At 44.3% G+C, this 14,343-nt stretch overlaps 1 protein-coding gene across 4 annotated transcripts; it reads right to left on the minus strand.

Annotated features, from left to right (window-relative positions):
• Positions 1–2,468: 2,468 nt before the first annotated feature.
• Positions 2,469–4,830, minus strand: TCEAL1 (transcription elongation factor A like 1). 4 transcript variants are annotated; one of them, XM_008273055.5, is made up of 2 exons: positions 4,567–4,830; positions 2,469–3,557 (listed from the first exon to the last, which is right to left on the minus strand). In XM_008273055.5, the coding sequence occupies exon 2, from the start codon at positions 3,525–3,527 to the stop codon at positions 3,045–3,047; it is 483 nt and encodes a 160-aa protein (XP_008271277.1). In that variant the 5' UTR covers positions 3,528–3,557; positions 4,567–4,830; the 3' UTR covers positions 2,469–3,044. The 4 variants fall into 4 exon arrangements, with proteins under 4 accessions (XP_008271277.1, XP_008271276.1, XP_002720443.2 ...); XM_008273054.4 differs by having other exon boundaries at positions 4,350–4,636; XM_002720397.5 differs by lacking the exon at positions 4,567–4,830 and adding an exon at positions 4,160–4,418.
• Positions 4,831–14,343: the final 9,513 nt, after the last annotated feature.

The raw sequence follows: 14,343 nt of genomic DNA on the forward strand, positions 1-14,343 counted from the left end.
CCTGGCTCCTGGCTTAGGTCTGGTCCAGCCCTGGCCATTACGGCCACTCTCTCTGTGTCTCTCCCTCTCTCTGTAGCTCTGCCTCTTAAATAAATAAATAAATAAAATCTAAAAAAAAAATAGGGGAAGCATTTTAAGATATTGGTGTAGGCAATGATCTTTAAAAAAAGGAAAGTAGATTTAGAGGGTCTGGGGTGGGGCCCAGGTTTCCATATTTTTGATAAGAGAAACACTGACATATCAAAAATTTAAATAATTTTAATATTGAATTTGGAGAATGAATCCCTCCCTGTGCTCCCTCTGGAATTGCAAATCATAGTTCAACAGAAGTAAATATTTACTAAGGCTTACATAGTCAATGAAACAGAAACTCAAGAGTTCATGACAGCTCACAATTTAAAAAAAAAATTAAGTACTATCTATGTTTCCAGCACTAGCAGGATCAGTAAAACATAATCTTAGAATTTTAAAAGACAGTTTGAGGCTGGCATTGTGGTAAAGCTGCTGCCTGCAATGCCGGCATCCCAGATGGGTGCCCGTTCGAGTTCCAGCTACTCCACTTTTGATCCAGCTCCCTGCTAATGGCCTGGGAAAGCAGTGGAAGATGGCCCAAGTACTTGGAGCCCTGCCACCCACGTGGGAGATTGGAAGAAGCTCCAGATTCCTGGCTTCAGCCTGGCCCAGTCTTGGCCATTGTAGCCATCTAGGGAGTGAACCAGTAGATGGAAGACCTCTCTCTCTCTCTCTGTCTCTCCCTCTCTCTGTAAATCTGACTTTCAAAAATGAATAAATATTTTGAAAAAAGTTTAATAGAGAAATCATGTATGGTATACTTATATATGTATATACTTATATATGGTATACTTATATATATACTTATATATGTCTCCCTCTGTATATAATATTTTAATAACTTACTTTTGCATGTTTCTGGTTGGTATCAAGTAGTGTAAATGAGGAATGTCCTAGTTTGGACCTCAGCTTTATTCACCTCCTTAATTTATACAAGTCACCTGAATTGTAAGGCAAGCCTGCAGAAGCTCCCAACAGAGAAGTTACCTAGGCAAGTCAGGCAATTAAAATAGTTATCTTTGGGTTTGGAAGAAGGTTTTTTTTTAATATTTATTTATTTATTTATTTGAAAGTCAGAGTTACACAGAGAGAGGAGAGGAGATGAGAGGGAGGGAGGGAGGGAGAGAGAGAGAGAGAAAAATCATTCATTCGATGGCTTACTCCCCAATTGGCTGCAATGGCCAGAGTTACGCCAATTCAAAGCCAGGAGCCAGGAGCTTCTTCCAGGTCTCCCACACGGTTGCAGGGACCCAAGGACTTGGGCCATCTTCTATTGCTTTCCCAGGCCATAGCAGAGAGCTGGATGGGAAGTGGAGCAGCCGGGACTCAAACCAGCGCCCATATGGGATGCTGGCGCTTCAGGCCAGGGCATTAACCCGCTGCGCCACAGCGCCAGCCAGAAGAAGGGCTTTTTTAAACAAAATTTTATTTGCCAGGCAGAGTTGGGGGGGAGGCAGAGAGAGAGAGAGAGAGAGATCTTCCACCTGATGGTTCACTCCCCAGATGGCTGCTATGTCCCAGGATGGGTTGAGAGCCAGGAGCTTCTTTGGGGTTTCCCACGTGGGTGCAGGGGCCCAAGCACTTTGGCCATCTTCTGCTGCTTTCCAAGGCCGTTAGCAGGGTGCTGGATTGGAAGTGGAGCAGCCAGGACTCAACTGGGTGTCCATAAGGCAAGCCGGCATCACAGGCAGCGGCTCTACCCGTTACGTTGCAATGCTACCCCCGAGAAGGAGCTTTCGATTCTGAGTACATAACAAGGTGTCTAGTCACAAAACTGTCTCCTGGCCCAGGTCTCACTGAACTCCTAAGTTCAGTGGAGAAAAGGGAGGACTTAAGGGAAAGAAACGGAAAGGACTATGTTTCTAAGTGTTGTTTAGAGACATAGAGGTCTAAGCAGCAATGGCACGGTCGGTGCCTGGCTGGATAACTATAGTATTAAAGCTGTAAGGGGGACATTTACTGTATATCTGTAGAGACCCAGTTCAACGGTGGCCCATCACACAGTGCAGAACAGTGAGGCTTCACACCTCGAGGACTGCAGCACGTCCCCAGTGACCAGGGCCAGTGAGAGGAGCAGCTGGGTCTAGCAGGTGTGGCTAGATCTGAGTACAGCAGGGCAGGACCAGAATGTGGCTCTGGTCTGGAATGTCACCACGGGAACGGTTGCTAAACACAAGTGAGATCTCCTTGGGTATGATCCCCTAAGTTTGTACAGAATGTATAGGGGTTGGGGTCCTGCATGTGTAGATGGCAGAATAAAAGACAGTTCACACATTTTTTTCAAATCTCATTTGTTTCTGCAGCAGCACTATAAGGAAGGTATTAGATGGAAGAAATATATTAATGTTTTGGTTTATATTTTTGACTAAGAGAGTCAGAGAAAACATAGCATTCACTTTTGCTCTTTTAAAATTCCAACAAGTATTTATTAAGTGCCACATTGTCATTATGAGCTGATTAGGTAATTTTCAAAATAGCTTCACTTTTCATTATACTGGTTTTTCTTTTTCTGTGACACAAGCAGAATGTGTTCATTTGGAAAAAAAATGAGATTCAGATAGATCAACACATTTAAAAATTAAAATCACTTATCTCACCACACAGATGGCCATGGTAAGCTTTTGAAGTCCATACTTTTCATTTTCTCTTTGCATATTAATATATAAATATACAGGACTTTTTTACAAAAATGGATATTATATATAACTCTTGAAAATTGCTTTTTTCACTTCACAATATGTCATGTACATCTTTCCATGCAAATAGATGGAGCTCAGATCTCAGGGAGGAAAAAAAAAAGCAACAACAATTTTATGCCAGTTAGGAGCCAAGCACCTAAATTAAAGCTGCGTCAAAAAAGAAAAAAAAGTTAAAATTAGGAAGATGGGGAAAAAGACATGTAAGAAAATGCAGACAGAAAGTTCCGGTGGCAACACTGTTTCCAGGCAAAACAGAATTAAAGACAGAATACATTAAATTGGATAAGGACGGCTGCGTTTCGCCTTCCAATGCATTATCATCAGTTTGTTTCTCACTCTTTTCATCTCTTCCATCTCATCGGCTGCTTGTATCATCTCCTCATTGCTTAAGTTTCTGCCATGAATGTCCCCTCTAAACTGCGGGCGAGAGCGGGCCAGCCTTTCTTTGAAACTTCCCTCTTCGAGCTTATGTTTGCCTACTCCACAAGGAGGCTGCTCCATGGGAGGGCGCTCCTCAAACAGGTCCTTGCTGGAAAGGCGTTCCTGCCGGGGGCGCTCCGCACACAACAGCATCTCGGGCAGGAGCTCGGGCAGCAGCTCCTCGGGGAAGAACTCCTCCTCCGAGGATTGCTCCTCCGAAGAGGGCTCCTCCTCAGGCCCCTGCTTCTCGGGAGCTTGCTCCACTGGAGGCTCCTCCTCGTCGGGCCTCGGCGCGCTCCGCGGCTGTTCTTCATTTTCTTGGCATGGATTTTCCATGCTGAGAATATTCTGATCCGAGCGGTTATTCTTAGGAGACAAGCAAAGCAGGGCAGTGTCAGGATCCTTGGGGCAGCAGCAACACCCCAGCCAGGGCTGCAATACCGGCCTCGCCCTGACTGGGGGCCAGGTCCTCACACGCGCGCTTCTCGGCCGCCCTTCCTTCCCGCAAGCCCACCATTTTCCCAGCAGGCCTTGCCACAGGCCGCTCCCGCAGTGAGAGGGGCGGGACAGCGGGGACCTCAGAGGCCGTTGCGTTTGGCGATCGCCCTGGCGCCCTGGCGCCCTGGCACCGCGGCCCCGGCCCGCTGCCCAGCCCTTCACGGACATGGACCTTTCAGGGACGTATGCTCCTAGACGCACCCTCCTCGAGGTGCCCCCTCAGTGCCCCGCAAACAGACGCCACACAGGGTTGGGGGCGGGGAGGAGGGACAGCCTGAGCGACACACACCCCCAGTTCTGGGCGCCAGCCGCCGCCCCCATGCCAGCCCCCTTCAGGCTCTCCTCCCCTCCCAGACACCCTCTATCCCGCTTCGTTCTCCGCGCCCCCACCTCACAAAGCTTGTCATTTTTTCTCGGGCGGGAAATGGAAGCAAGCGGTTACTTAGAAAACGATTTCCAAGGGTCTATACCTTCCTCCCAGGCGGGCTCTCCGTCACCTTCCTACCCCACCCCCTCAAGACCACCATTTTCTGCACCAAAATGTGGGCGCGGGGGCGGGGCTGGAGCAGAGGGAAGAGGCCTGGGCGCTGCCATCCCTAACTGATTCCGGGGATCCAAGGCAGCACCGACCGCCGATTGGAGAGGATCGAGAGAACTTACTTCCTTCTGCTTTCCCTCTCGACCAAAGGGTACTAAGACGGTGTCTGGACAGGCAGAAAGGACCAGGACGAGAGGGACTTGGCAGACACAGGCTCCTGGTCACGTGAGGGCCGCGCGTCACTGCCGAGCTCAGATCCCCCGTTACCACTTTGACCGGCGGCCGTGCACAGCAACCTGCTTGAATCTGACCCCAAACACACCCAGCATTGTCTCTCACCTCTCCGTGTGCGCCTTTTTCTGCTTGCCGGAGATGTCAGCACCTAGTATGGAAACTGCCTGCCTCTTCCTCTCTGCTGCTTCCCCGGATACCAGCTCTCTCCCCCACCCTCCCTTCCCCATCACGGCAGCCCCTGATTGCCCCTGCAGTTCAAATCCTGCACTGACATTTGACTTCCTGGCCGTCGCGAATCAATATCATCCCCTCCTATCCCAGCACTCCCGGTTTTCATCGACGTCTTTAACTCCATCGTTTCCATTTCGGATCTCTCGACACCTTTTCCGCTTTTGTCATTTTCATGGGAGAAACTCATTCACTTTTCTTTGACGTCAGTATTTTGTTTTTGTTTTTCAGCCCCCAGACCTATGTCACGAATAGAAACTCAAGGCTAAATTAATAGTCATTTAGTTGTAGACGCGTAGAAAAAGTTCAGTTTGTAAAGTATATAAATCTGAAAAAAATGATATTCATAAACCACAAATACATTTGTCCATGTATAAATAGTCCAGAAATCTTAGGTGTTATCCAAAATGAGAGACTCCTTGAGGAAAGCAAAGCATGGCATTTCTCTCTCTGGCTCTGTCATTCTCACTCTCGCTCTATCGATATAGACAGACATATGTATATATGTATGTATGTGTATGTATACAAATAAGTGTATATATATATAATGAATACTTTATATATACATTTATATACCATTATTCAATAGTTGCTATTCATAATAGAAGAAATAGATTTTATTAGGTCTCCAAAATCCTTATCCGGTCACTTCTTGGTACTTGTGGTTACGAAAGTTTATATTAATTCATTAAATCAACAAATATTTAGGTCCTAGAACTCCTGGCCTTCAAAAGATAGCTGCATGGGGCCAGCACTGTGGTGTAGTGGGTAAAGCCACCATCTGCACACTGGCATCCCATATGGGTGTCGGCTGAGTCCCAGCTGTTCCACTTCCCATCCAGCTCCCTGCTAATGTGCCTGGGAGGGCCAGGCCATAGCAGAGAGCTGGATGGGAAATGGAGCAGGTGCGATTAGAACTGGTACCCATATGAGATACCAGCAGCACAGGCAGTAACTTTTACCCACTATGCCACAGCCCTGGCCCCTATATTTTATATTTTGTAGCTTATACACAAGTATGTATTTATTTTTTACTAGGATGGTAGAAACACTGCACAAAATCAATTAACTATTTTTATTTCCACTTCTTTTTAAAAAATATTTATTTAATTATTTGACAGGCAGAGAGTTACAGAGAAAGAGAGCGAGAGACAGAGACAGAGAGAGGTCTTCCATTTGCTGGTTCACTTCCCAGATGGCTGCCATGGCTTGGGTTGGGCCAGTTCAAAGCCAGGAGCTTCTTCCAAGTCTCCCAAGTACATGCAGGGGCTCAAGAACTTGGGCCGTCTTCCACTGCTTTCCCAGGCACATTAGCAGGCAGCTGGATCAGATGTGGAGCAGCTGGGACTTGATCCGGCACCCATATGGGATGCTGGTTCTGCAGGCAATGCCCTTAATCTGCCACAACACTGGTCCCTTTATCTCGCTTCTTGATAATGTGCACACATGCACACTCTACAAACTCTCTACCTTTGTCTTGCTCGAGAGTAAAGAAGGACTGAAAAGAAAAGGAACTATGGGGTTTCTCTATCTTTCCTTTTCTTTGTCATCACTGTCAATGTAAGTAATTGGCAAATACAGGGCAGTCACAAATGGAGAAAGGATGTAATTCGACTTCATGGATCTTTGTTTCTTAGAACTCTGTGTCAGAAGTAAATTGTGAATGGAACCAAAAGGGTAGCCTTCCAGCTATCACCACCCAAACCCTGCCCCTTATTCATTGATAGAGGTAGCATGCTTACTTTCACTTTATTCAAAACTTGCTAAACTCTTAAACATCACAGGACCACTGTAATTCTATGATATATATGCAAATAGGGCAGCAAGAATGGTAGACACATGTATAGTCTAACTTCTCATCCTTTTCTGACACTATGCTGTCTTGAGCACTGAAGCTTTCTAGGAAGTCTCAAAATTAGGTATGAATATTATCAGTCTTCTGATACTGTTCTTTTACAAGATTGTTTTAAGGAGTTGGCATTGTGGAGCAGCAGGTTAGGTGGCCACCCACAATGCCAGCTTCCTATATCAGTGCTGGTTTGAGTCCTGGGTGCTCTACTTCCAACTGTAGGTCATACACACACACACACACACACACACACACACACACACTGTGGGATCCTTTTGTTTTTTTAAAGGTGTATTCATTTATTCGAAAGACAGAGTTACAGAGAGAGGGAAATCCAGAGAAAAAGGGAGATCTTCCATTACTGGTTCATTCCCCAGATGGCCACAACAGGTGGGCCAGGCCAGGCCAAAGCCAAGAGCCAGGAGCTTCATCTATGTCTCCTGTGGATGTCAGGGACCTAAGTACTTGGGCCATCTTCTACCATCTTCCTAGGCACATTAGCAGGAAGCTGGATCAGAAGCAGAGCAGCTGGGACACTAACTGGTGTTCATATGGGATGCCAGTGTTGCAGGCAGTAGCTTAACTCACTGTACCACAACACCAGCCCCAGTCAGCCAGGATCTTAATTGGAATTACTCAATCTACAGATGAACATAGGGAGAACTGCCACTTTGACAATAGTGAGTTCTCTGACATGTGAACATGGTACACTTCATTTCTAGGTCTCACATAATTACTGTCAGTGATGTGTTCAGTTTGCAAGTCTTCACATATTTCTTAAAATTTATCTCACATTATTTCACACTTTTTAAATTTTTTAAAAGATTTATTTGAAAGTCAGAGTTACAGAGAAGGAGAGACATAGGCAAGGAGAGAGAGAAAGAGAGAAAGAAAGAGAGAGAGAGAGAGAGAGAGAGAGAGAGAATCTTCCATCCACTGGAAGATCCCCAAATGGCTGCAGTGGCTGAAGCCAGGAGCTTCTTCCAGGTCTCTCACATAATGCAGGGGCCCAAGGACTTGGGCCATCTTCTACTGTTTTCCCAGGCCACAGCAGAGAGCTGGATCGGAAGTGGCACAACTGGGACTCGAATTGGTGCCCATATGGGCTGCCAGTGCTGCAGACTTTACCTGTCATACCACAGCGCCAGTCCCTATATTTAATTATTTTTAAATGATCTTTTGTCTTGGAATCATGTTAAATTTATTTAATAGTTGTAAAACTTTTTGTAGATTTTTAGTGTAGTCTATGTACATATTCATGGTTTTCTAGCAAAAAGGACAGTTTTATTTGTTTCTTTCCCATTTACATTACTTTTTTATACTAACTAGGATTTCTAACACAGTGTTGCATAGCACTGCTGAGAGCAGACAACCTGTCTAGTCCGTGATCATATCAGGAAAGCATTCACTCTTTTACTACAAGAATTTGCTGCAAAAATTCTTAACAGGGGCCAGCTCTGTGGTGTAGTGGGTAAAGTTTTAATTTCATTGTTTTTTTTTGTTGTTTTTTTTTTTTCCATATGGGCACCAGTTTGTGTCCTGGCTGCTGCACTTTCAATCCAGCTCTCTGCTATGGCTTGGGAAGGCAGTAGAAGATGGCCCAAGTCCTTGGGCCCCTACAGCCATGTGGGAGACTCAGAAGAAACTTCTGGCTCCTGGCTTCAGATCAGTCCAGCTCCAGCCATTGTAGCTATTTGGGGAGTGAACCAGTGGATGGAAGACCTCTCTGTCTCTCCCTCTCTCTGTCTGTAACTTTGCCTATCAAGTTAATAAATAAATCTTTAAAAAATTGTGTCTTTTAAGGAATTTGGCCATTGCACCTATGTTATCAAGTTTATTGTCCTAAACTTTGTCATAATATTCCTACACTGTCCTTTAAATGTTTGGAGAATCTGTAATGATGACTTTTTTATTCTTTTTTAAAAGAGCTTTATTAGGATATCATTCAAATAACATACTTTGGCTGTTGAAAGTATTTATTTCAGTGTATATTCACAGATATACAAAGGAGTCTTCAAAAAGTACATGGAAAAATGGAATTAAAAGATAAAAATATAAACATTATTTCTCAACACAAGCTCCCTCAAGTCCAAGATACTTTTATAAGCAATATATCAGCCAGTCCATCCCTAAAGAACTGAGGGTCCTGGGAACTTACTCATCTCAATGAAATCTTTTGTCCATTAGTAACTGAAGAAAAATGGGTGCCCTTTAAAGAATTTTTTAAAGACTAAGATACAAAAAGAAGTCAAAAGGAGCAAAATCAGGACTGTAAGGTGAATATCTGATTATTTTCCATCGAAACTCTTGCAAAATTGCCCTCGAGAGAAATGAGCAGGAACAGAAGTTTCTGGTGAATGTTTCCCAGGCATTTTTCTGCTGAAGGGTTGCTAAACTTTCTCTGAACACTCTCCTGATAAGCAGATATTATCATTCTTCGGCCCTCTAGCAAGTCGACAAGCAAAATGCTTTGCTAGTTCCCAAAAAACTGTTGCTATGAACTTTGCTCCTGCCAGGTCTGTTTTTGTCTTGACTGAACTATTTCTACCTCCTGGTAACAGTTGTTTGTGCTTTGTTCTCAAGATCATACTGGTAAAGTCAGGTTTATCTCCTGTTGCAATTCCTCAAAGAAATAGCTCAAGATCTTGATCCCCACTAGGTTAAAATTTCATCAAAATCTCTGCTCTTGTCTGCAGCTGACCTGGGTGGAACCGCTTTGGCACTCATTAAGTGGAATGTTTGTTCCACTTTAATTCAGTCCAGATGTTACCTACTGCAATGACTGCATTGCCTAGTTAAGTTTCTACCGGCACCCTAACATTGTTTCTGTTTTTTTTTTAATTTTATTTAATTATTCTTATGTATTTGAAATGAGAGAGAGAGAGAGAGAGAGAGAGAGAGAGAGAGATAGCTCCCATCCACTGGTCTCACTGGTCTACACCTCAAATGCCTGCAACAGCTAGGGCAGGGTCAGGCCAAAGCCAGGAGCTTAAAATGCAGGAGATGGCTTAACCTGCTGTATACAACACCCACTCCTAAAGTTTATTATTATTATTTTTAGATATTTTTCTTTCTTCATCTATTTTTGAAGGCTTGTTTAAAAGTTATATAGAGGGGCTGGCACTGTGATGCAGTGAGTTAAGCTGCCACCCGCAATGCCAGCATACCATATGAGCGTTAGTTTGAGTCCTGGCTGCCCCACTTCTGATCCAGCTCCCTGCTGGATGGAGTTCCTGGCTCCTGGCTTCCACCTGGCCGAACCCTGGCCATTGAGACATTTGGGGAGTGAATCAGCAGATGGAAGATCTCTCTCTCTCTTTTTGTTTTTCCCTCTCTGTGTGTGACTCTGATTTTCAAATACATAAATAAATCTTTAAAGTTATCTGTGCCTAGATTTTTCTTTGAGGAGATTTATTACAACTTTAATCTGTTCAGTTGTTCTAGGTCTATTCAGATTTTCTAATGCTTAAATCAACTTCAATACATTGTATCTTTTTAGAAAATGTCCATTTAATCTAGGTTATCTAATTGGCTGACTTATAGTTGTTCATCGTATTCCACCATAATACTGTTAATCTCTATGAGGTCAATAATAACGTCCTCACTTCAGTCCATGCTTTAGTAATTTGAGTCTTCTTGCTTTTTTCTGATGGATATAGCTAAGTTTTTCAATTCATTGATATTTTTATTGTATATTATGGATATTTGTAACTAAGTATACAACTTTTTCTTTATTAGAGAGGCAGGGATAGACAAAGAGATCTTCCACATAAATTTTATATATATATATATAGTATATTTAATGTTCAGTAAATTGCAATAAGTACATATAGACTTTATTTCAATTTACCAGACATTCAATATACAATAGGGCAGTTTTACTGAGATTTAATCCTAGGACATAATTGTTGCTGGTACTTAACCAAAGGATCTAGTTCATTTAATGCTAAAAAAAATGTTTTTCTGTATAAATACACAATCTCAAATAAAATGAGTCCAAATATTTTCTTTAAAAAAATCACTTTATGGGGCTGGCACCATGGCACAGTAGGTTAATCCTCTGCCTGCAGCGTCAGCATCCCATATGGGCGCCAGTTCTAGCTAGTCCCGGCTGCTCCACTTCCAATCCAGCTCTCTGCTATGGCCTGGGAAAGCAGCAGAAGATGGCCAAAGTCCTTGGGCCCCTGCATCTGCGTGGGAGACCCAGAAGAAGCTCCTGGCTCCTGGCTTCGAATCGGCTCAGCTCCAGCCATTGCAGCCATTTGGGGAGTGAACCAGCAGAAGGAAGACCTTTCTCTCTGTCTCTCCCTCTCACTGTCTGTAACTCTACCTCTCAAATAAATAAATAAAATCTTTTAAAAAATCACTTTAAAGTTTGTTCTATTCAATCTAATAACTAACACAATAAAAGCAGACACACAACTGGTTGATTTATATAGCGCATATCTCGCAGTCCACAAGCATATTAGTAAGTGACAGAGAACCCAATATAACTATTTTGATGGAACTAGGAAATACATTTCTAAGAAAGATTTTTACAGACCTCCATTTCTTATGCCCAATCACAGCAGTCTAACTCTAAAGAGGATAAAGTCAATTGCTGTCTTCACATGAGTCTATTAGTTACTTTGCTAGCAAAATCCGTATTTCTGATCTGTTATGAGCATTGAGATGAGATTGAAACAGTTCCAAAGAAAAGAGCACAATGCACATTGTGATATCGCATATTCATCAGCAGCAAGCACTGCCTACAAAAGTATCTGATCTCAGGAATTAAAAGAAGGCCAGCCCTACACACGGGACAGCCCTCCACTGTGGGACTATAGAAAATCTCAACATCACAGAGAATCTTCCTGTCTTCCTTAATGTTTACCGTGAGAGCTTTCTTCCCAGATCGACCTCCACTGGAGATTCAATACATCAGTAAGAATCTAAATGCAGCTTGCCGCTTAGATGATTTCCCTCCTGATAATGCCTTTGTCCTTCTGTCCTCACCCTCTTTCAAAATCATTGTGAAACATTGATCCCTTCAAAGCTTGACTCTTCCCTCTTCCCCAGAATTTGAAATGGATGTCTCACGAACTTCTTGATAAAATCCAACATATTGATTAGCACGGAGGCAGAAAGTAATGGAACTGTTTTGCATTTCGCTTAGAATACTGATTCCAGATTCCACAGCACAGGCACGACAATTAGCTCCCATACAGTCTTCATGTGCCAGAATTAACATTTGGATTGCTTCCTTGGCGGCGGCGGAAGCAGGCTTTGGAGATGCTGCTGCTGATTCCTCTCTGATGCTACAGACGCCACTGTCACATCCCGGGGGTTTTACCATTGGCTAATAGGCAGCCACATCACCACAAACAAACATTTTACACTAATGATCATAGCAATATTATTTACAATAACCCCAAGTGAAAAGAACAGCTGCCCATCAACTGATGAATGGATAAATAAAATATAGTTTACTGTTTGATGAAATATTATTAAGCAGTGAAAAAGGAATGAAGTATTGGAATATGCTGCAATGTGGATGAACTTCCAAAAACATTGTGCTAAGTGAAATAAGATGTCCAGGGGCATGCTGTTGTGGCGGAGTGGGCCAAGCCTCTGCCTTTGGAGCCGGCATCCCATGTGGGTGCCGGTTCGTGTCCCGGCTGCTCCTCTTCTGATCCAGCTCTCTACTATGGCCTGGGAAAGCAGTAGAAGATGGCCCAAGTACTTGGACCCCTGCACCCACGTGGGAGACCTGGAAGAAGCTCCTGGCTCCTGGCTTCAAATTGGCCCAGCTCCACCCGTTGCAGCCATTTGGGGAGTGAAACATCAGATGGAAGATCTCTCTCTCTCTCTCTCTCTCTCTCTCTCTCTGTCTCTCCCTCTCTGTTTGTAATTCTACCTCTCAAATACATGAGTAAATAAATAACCTTAAAAAAGCAATAAAGTAGCCATAAAATATCACATATTAAATTATTCCATTTATATGAAAAGTCCACAATAGGCAAATCCATATAAAATATATCAGTGATTTCTAGAAACAAGAGGTGGGTAAGGGAGGGGAATGTGTAGTGTTTGTTAATTTGCACAGGGTTTCATTTTGGAACTTTGAAGATGTTCTAAAATTAGTGGATGCACAACTGTGTGAATAACCAAATACCACTGAATTGTATATTTTATTTTTTAAAGATTTATTTATTTGAAAGGCAGAGTTACAAAAAGGCAGAGAGAAAGGTCTTCCAACTGCTGGTTCACTCCCCAGATGGCCACAATGACTGGAGCAGATAGAAGATCAATCTCTGTCTCTCTGTTTGTCTGTCTCTGTCTCTTTGTGTGTTTTGTGTGCGTGTGCGTGTGTGTGTGTGTGTCTTCATCTCTCTCTCTGTAACTCTGCCTTTCAAATAAATAAGTAAATCTATTTTTTAAAAAGTGCAGGGGCCGGGGGGCTGGTGCTGTGGCGCAGCGGGTTAAAGGCCTGGCTTGAAGCGCCGGCATCCCATATGGGTGCCAGTTCTAGTCCTGGCTGCTCCTATTGCAATCCAGCTCTCTGCTGTGGCCTGGGAAAGCAGTAGAAGACGGCCCAGGTCCTTGGGCCCCTGTACCCACATGAGAGTCTTGGAAGAAGCTCCTGGCTCCTGGCTTTGGATCGACACAGCTCCGGCCATTGTGGCCATCTGGGGAGTGAACCAACGGATGGAAGACCTCTCTCTCTGACTCTACCTCTCCCTGTAACTCTGTCTTTCAAATAAATAAAAAATAAATCTTTAAAAAAAAAGTGCAGGGGCCGACACTGTGGAGTAGCAAGTAAAGCTGCCGTCTGCAGTGCCGGCATCCCATGCGGGCGCCGGTTCTAGTCCCGCCTGCTCCACTTCAATCCAGCTCCCTTCTATGGCCTGGGGAAGCAATAGAAGATGGCCCAAGTCTTTGGGCCCCTGCACCCCTGTGGGAGACCAGGAGGAATCTCCTGGCTCCTGACTTCAGATTGGCACAGCCCTGGCCATTGCGGCCAATTGGGGAGTGAACCAGAGGATGGATGATCTCTCTCTCTCTCTCTCTCTCTCTGCCTCTGTGTAACTCTGCCTTTCAAATAAATAAATAAATCTTTTTTTTTAAGTGCAGTAGTTTCTGTTTAAGGACAAATATTGCCTCCCCATGGTGGAAGAGATCCAATGTAATCTACCTTCCCTCTGGAAACAGTACCATATTAGGGACTCAGCATTGGTCTCTACTTTTGGCTCATTCCAAACTCAGCTGTCACAGTAGTCAAATCAGGATGGTGCTGGAAGTTAACATTGCTGAGCTCTTGCATGGTCCCTTCTTCCACTGTTCCTTTGTACATGGGCCCACTGAGAGCAAGCACTGGGAAAGTAGAGTGAGCAGGGAGAATGAATGATATCTACAGAGAATTATTTTTCTCCCAATTATTTTTTATTTTTTTATTATTTATTTATTTTTTATTTTTTGACAGGCAGAGTGGACAGTGAGAGAGAGAGACAGACAGAAAGGTCTTCCTTTGCCGTTGGTTCACCCTCCAATGGCCGCCGCGGCCGGCGCACCGCGCTGATCCGATGGCAGGAGCCAGGAGCCAGGTGCTTCTCCTGGTCTCCCATGGGGTGCAGGGCCCAAGCACCTGGGCCATCCTCCACTGCACTCCCTGGCCACAGCAGAGAGCTGGCCTGGAAGAGGGGCAACCGGTACAGAATCCGGTGCCCTGACCGGGACTAGAACCCGGTGTGCCGGCGCCGCTAGGCGGAGGATTAGCCTAGTGAGCCGCGGCGCCGGCATTTTTCTCACAATTATTAAGAATTTCC

Source organism: Oryctolagus cuniculus, chromosome X, assembly GCF_051225735.1.
Source record: "Oryctolagus cuniculus isolate XC-2025 breed Fujian yellow rabbit chromosome X, ASM5122573v1, whole genome shotgun sequence".
NCBI classification, from domain to species: Eukaryota; Metazoa; Chordata; class Mammalia; order Lagomorpha; family Leporidae; genus Oryctolagus; species Oryctolagus cuniculus.